At 39.7% G+C, this 6,000-nt stretch overlaps 1 protein-coding gene across 2 annotated transcripts in view; it reads left to right on the top strand.

The window, feature by feature from the left end:
• The first annotated feature begins 1,621 nt into the window (after window positions 1-1,621).
• METTL8 (methyltransferase 8, tRNA N3-cytidine) overlaps window positions 1,622-6,000 on the top strand; it is a 57,828-nt gene continuing 53,449 nt past the window's right edge. Inside the window, exon 1 of one of the 2 annotated variants that reach the window (XM_054562760.1) lies at window positions 1,622-1,723. Coding sequence is in view for 1 of the 2 variants with exons in the window: in XM_054562759.1 (XP_054418734.1) it covers window positions 4,530-4,628 (99 nt within the window). In the remaining variant the exon portion in view is untranslated. Of the gene's footprint in view, window positions 1,724-4,521; window positions 4,629-6,000 lie in introns of those variants that run through there. The other variant, XM_054562759.1, reaches the window with a different exon arrangement.

Below are 6,000 nucleotides of genomic sequence, written 5' to 3'. Positions count from 1 at the left end.
ATACAGACCCCTGCCTGTTAGGAACCAGCCGCAGCGAAGCTTGCCTGAGCTTCGCCTCTAGTCCTGTCCCTGCTCCCGCCTCCCATCCTTCCCAACCCCCCCCACCAGCTGTTTTTCAAAACCCCGTCCCTGATGCCAAAAAGGTTGGGGACCGCTATTTTAAAGTAGCCTTCCAATTAGCCGGGCTCTTATAAATTCCATGCCTTCTTCCCTACATTTTCATGGTGTCCACAAGAAAAATTTTGAAACGTTTCTAGGGTTACTGTTACTAATGCCTATACTGTCTTGTTTTTTTCTTTTTTCTCAAGCATGGATCCTCTACCCATGAATATTATATAGAATTGTATACTTAGCAATTTTATTTTATTTTATTTTATTTTAATTAATTTATTTACTTTTTAAATACATTTGTCTCTGCCTCCCCCCCACCTCTTTCCCTTGCCCCCTCCCACCTTCCCTCCCTTAGCTCTTCCCCTTTGGTTTTGTCCATGAGTCCTTGCTATATGTTCCTTGACTTTCCCCTTCCCTTCCCTTTCCCTGCCCGCCCCCCGCTTCCCTCTTGTCTCTGTTGATTTCTTTTCCTTTCAGTGTTGCTGGTCATATTTTCCTTGCATCTTTGCATTGTTGATTAGGTTCCGCTTATACTTAGTAATTTTAAAAAATATTTTTATGTTTTCTGATTATGAAAGTAATTTAAGTTTACTTAAAAAGGAAAAGTACATTTCCAGATGTATTAAAAAGAAAATATAAGAATTTCCTTGAGCCTTTCAATGAAAGATAACTACTGTAAATTCTTCTAGACCTTTTCTGTACTTATTGGTATATATGTTAATTTTTTAAAATAAGATCACACTAAAGGTACCTGACTTTTCCCCCCACCTAATAAATAATGGACTTCTTTACATATCAATAAGTGTATGTTTTAGCAACAGTTTAAGTAGCTACCTAATCTTCTTTATATGAATGTACAGTAATTTAGTCATCCCTCTAAAGATGAGTGTTTAGATTGTTTGGAGTTTTTCAGTATAATATACAAACAATGCCATGGCAAATCCTTCTGATTAAATTCTTAGGATATATTTCTACAAATGGAATTTTTCATAAAACTTTTTCTTTAAAAATTTCCATTGTCTCACCACAGTCCCCTCAGTGCATCCACCTCCCCGGACAGTGTGTGAGGGTGTTTGTCCCTGCACACCACCCATCACAGCGTGGTGTTTTGTTATAGCATGTCTTCCCATACATTTTTATAAACAATCTTTTTGGTTTTTCCTTTCTTTTTATACTTTATAGCTTTGATAACATGTTCAAAAGAATCTTTTCTATACCACTTTTTAATAAGTATTCACCTCTATTTTTTCTAGGTCAATTAAGTATTTTTATATTAAAATGTTTAATTCATCTGGAACTTATTTTTGTGTTAGATATGGAGTAGGGATATAACTTTATTTTTTCCAAGTAGGTAGCCCATTTTGTTTTCTTTTTTTTTAAGTTTAATTTAATTTTTATTTTTTTAAGTTTTTTTTTTTTTTTTTTTTTTTTTTTTTTAGAGAGGAGAAAGGAGAAAGAGGGAGAGAAACATCAATGTGTGGTTGACTCTCACATGCCCCCTGCTGGGGGCCTGGCCTGCAACCCAGGCTTGTGCCCTGACTGGGAATCCAACCAGCAGCCCTTTGCTTCGCTTGCCAGTGCTCAATGCACTGAGCCACACCAGCTAGGGCAGGTACCCCATTTTCTTAATACAGTTCTTTGGTTAGACGAGGCTTGACCTCCTGTAGTAAAATTCTATCTTCATTACAAATGATATTCTTATGTACATTTTGACTACTTTCTGGACTTTCTCTTCTCCTCCACTGCTTAAACTGTATATCCTGGCACTATAGACATGACCAAGATATACTTGCCTTGTAGTGTATTGTTTTGGTGTTTGTTTATAAATATGCCTTGTACTTTATTTTTTATTGAATTTATTGGGATGATATTGGTTAATAAAATTACATAAGTTGCAGGTATACAGTTCTATAATACATCATCTGCATGTTGTATTGTGTGTTCACAACCCCAAGTCAAGTCTCCTTCCATCACCATTTATCCCCCTATTCCCTCTTCTACCTACCCCTAACCGCTTCTCCTTTGGTAATCACATGCTCTGTGTGTGTCTATGAGTTTCTTTTTTTTCTTTTGCTTCATCCCTTTACCTTATTTACCCAGCCCTGCATCCCCCATCTCCCCTCTGACAACTGTCAGTCTGTTCTCTATCTATGAGTCTGTTTCTAGGTTCTGTTAGTTTATTTTGTTCATTAGTTTGCACATATGAGTGAAATCATATGGTACTTGTCTTTCTCTAACTGACTTATGTCACTTAACATAGTACTCTGCACATCCATTCATGCTGTCTCAAAGGGTAAGATTTCCTTATTTTTATTGATTTATTATTTTTTTTTTAGTTATTGATTTGACAGAGAGAGATATATGGGAGACATTGATTTGTTTTTGCACTTATTTATGCATCCATTGGTTGCTTCCTGTGTGTGCTCCAACTGGAAATCGAACCTGCAACCTTGGTATATCAGGACAGTGCTCTAAACAACTGAGCTACCTACCCAGGGCAGATTTCCATTTTTTAACAGCTGAGTAGTATTCCATTGTATAAATGTAACACAGCTTTATATCCATGTATCTACTGATAGGCACTGGGGCTGCTTCCAAATCTTGGCTATTGTAAATAAAGCTGCAATGAAAATAAGAGTGCATATATTCTTTTGAGTTAGTGTTTCAGGTTATATTTTCAGAACTGGGTCATAAGGCAGTTCCATTTTTAATTTTTTGAGGTAACTCTATACTGCTTTCCACAGTGGCTGCACCAGTCTGGATTCCCACCAACAGTGTACACTTTGGTGTTTCCTTTTCTCCACACACTCACTAGCACTTGTTTGTTGACTTATTGATGACAGCCATTCTTACAGGTGCAAGGTGATATCTCATTGTGGTTTTTATTTGCATTTCTCTAAGGATTAGTGATGTTGAGCATCCTTTCATATGTCTATTGACCATCTGTATATCCTCTTCGGAGAAGTGTCTATTCAGATCTTTGCCCAGTTTTTAATTGTGTATGTGTGTGTGTTCAGTTTCGTAAGTTCTTTATAAATTTTGAATATTAACTCCTTATCATAGTTATCATTAGTGAATATGTTCTTCCATTCAATGGGTTGTCTTTTCATTTTGTTTATGGTTCCCTTTGCTGTGCAAAACCTTTTCAATTTGATGTAATCCCAGTTGCTTATTTTTTCTTTTGATTCCCTTGCCCAAGGAGATGTATCAGAAAAAATATTCCTATGAGCAATATCCGAGATTTTACTACCTTTGTTTTCTTGTAGGACTTTTGTGGTTTTAAATCTTAAGTTTTTTTTAATTGAACATGGACGTAAACACAAATCACTTCTTTTTTTTCTAAGATGTTATTTATTTATTTTTTAGAGAGAGAGGAAGGGAGGGACAAAGAGAGGGAGAGAAAGATTAATGTGTGAGAGCTACATAGACCAGTTGTCTCTCACACGCCCCCGACTGGGGGCATGGCCCACAATTCAGTCATGTGCCCTGACTGGGAATCAGTCCTGCAACATGTAGGTTTGCAGGCCAGTGCTGAATCCACTGAGCCACACCAACCAGGGCTCAAATCTTGTTTTTCATTCATTTTGAGTTTATTATTGTGTGTGGTGTAAGAAGGTGGTCTAGTTTCACCTTTTTCCATGTATCTGTTCAATTTTCCCAGCACCATTTGTTGAAATAGATATTTTTACCCCATTGTATGTTTTTTCCTCCTCTGTCAAATATTAATTGACAATAAAGTTGTGGGTTTATTTCTGGGCTCTCTTTTTTTCCATTGACCTGTATGTCTATTTTATGCCAGTCTCATGCTGTTTTGATTATTATGGCTTTGTAGTACAGTTTGATATCAGGAAGCATGATTCCTCCAACTTTGTTCTTCTTTCTCAACATCGCTGTTGCTATTTGGGGTCTTATGTGGTTCCATATAAATTTTTGGAATATTTGTTCTAGTACTGTGAAATATACTGTTGGTATCTTTATAGGAATTGCACTGAATCTATAGGTTGCTTTGGGTAGTATGGACATTTTGATGTTAATTCTTCCTATCTATTAACATGGTATATGCTTCCACTTATTTGTATCTTCAATTTCTTTCTTCAGTGTCTTATACTTTTCTAAATACAGGTCTTTTACCTCCTTGGTTAAACTTATTCCTAAGTGTTTTATTCTTTTTGAAGCAATTGTGAATGGTATCATTTTTCTTAGTTTTTCTTTCTGATAGTTCATTATTGGCATAGAAAGATGCAACTGATTTCTGGATATCCATTTTGTATCCTGCTACTTTACTGATTTAATTGATCAATTCTAGTAGTTTTTTTGGTGGAATCTTTAGTGTTCCCTATATACAGTATCATGTCATCAGTAAGTAATACTTCTTCTTTTCCAATTGGGATGCCTTTCTTTCTTCTTGTCTGACTGCTATGGCTAAGACTTCCAGTACTATGTTGAATGCGAATGGTGAAAATGGACATCCCTGTCTTGTTCCTGATCTTAAGGGAAACATTTTTAGTTTTTGCCCAGTGAGTATGACATTGGCTGTGGGTTTGTGGTCTATATTGCACTGAGGTATGTTTCCTCTTTTCCCACTGGGTGTATTGATTCTGGAGCCTCTTGGGAGGGACTCTGGTGCAGGCCTGTGTAAGACACTGTCTGTGAATGGCCCTAGACAACATGTTTGGAGCTGCAGCACAACCCACAGTTTGTGGCTTCCTCTGCTAGGCCTGGGTGTGACTAAGCTGTGCCCCAAGGCTGGCTTTTGCCAGAATCGGGCCTCAGGGTAGGTCAGGAAAAGTCCCAAAGCACCTCAAGATCCACCTCTGCTTGTCTCCACCTGTTATCTGCCTGTTCGGCTCAGTCACTGAAAGAGCCTCTGGTGGTACTTGAGTGAGTTGCATGAGGTAGATTCTCAATGAGTCACCAGGTAGGGGTGAGTAGTATTCAGTGTTCAGATGGACACAGGTTCAAACTCTGTGCCAGTGCTGGGTCTGAGGTAAAATATTCCAGGGTATACCAAGTATAGCTGCCATCTGCTTGGTGATTGCACACCTTTGTTGTGGTGTGGGGTCTCAGGGAGTCATCAGAGTGAGACATGCAGAGTTTATGAGGCCCAAACAGATGTAGATTTTGCTGTGTGAAGAGAGAGCTCTGTACCACTCAGACATGTGAAGGAAAAATGTCCCCCATATTAGAGCCACACAACTCAGTCTGACCCAGGTTCTTCAAGGAGCCCAGTCTCAGCAGGTTGGGGCTAGTGGATTTCCCATGAAATGAGGGGGTGGCCAATCAGGCTCATGGGAAAGTGGGGGAAATGTCCCCTGCCCCAAAGTCACACAACTCAGTCACTGATACTCATTGAATCTGCCCAGACCTCTACACCCCAGCCCAGGCTGCTATCTCCTCAGTAGGGTAGAAGCTCCACAGGGTAAGGCAACAGGGAGCCCAGAAGATGGGGCTATTACTTTCTCAGACCAAGGCTCTATTAAGGGGAGTCCTCTACCCAAGAAAGATGGTAGGTGCAGTGCGGGAGTGTGACTCAGCACAGGGATTCTGGTGGCCCTCCCTTCAGCTCTCTCCTCAGAGCCACAAACCTCAGTTTCTTCTCATGCTATTTTATTCCACAGCGCTGTCCCTCCATTGGAGCCCAGGTGAGTGGCTGCAAATGAGATTTTGTGTGCTGGCCCTTTAAGAGGGCACCTGTGTCTCTAGCAGACTTCTGTCACTCCCTGGTGGACAGAATGCCTGCTGATTTTCACAGCCATGTGTAATATATGCATCTCTTCCCAGCTCTGGTTCTTTGACTGGGGAGCCCAGCTTCTCAGGGGGGTCTGAGATATCTCAGCTGAGATATCTCTCTGGAACCTCAGCTGCTCGTGGGAGTGGGGCCAGTCCTTT

The sequence above is a fragment of the Pteronotus mesoamericanus genome, unplaced genomic scaffold (assembly GCF_021234165.1).
Source record: "Pteronotus mesoamericanus isolate MK-2021 breed Mesoamerican mustached bat unplaced genomic scaffold, CSHL_Meso_final scaffold_651, whole genome shotgun sequence".
NCBI classification, from domain to species: Eukaryota; Metazoa; Chordata; class Mammalia; order Chiroptera; family Mormoopidae; genus Pteronotus; species Pteronotus mesoamericanus.
This window is presented reverse-complemented; position numbering and strand designations above follow the sequence as displayed.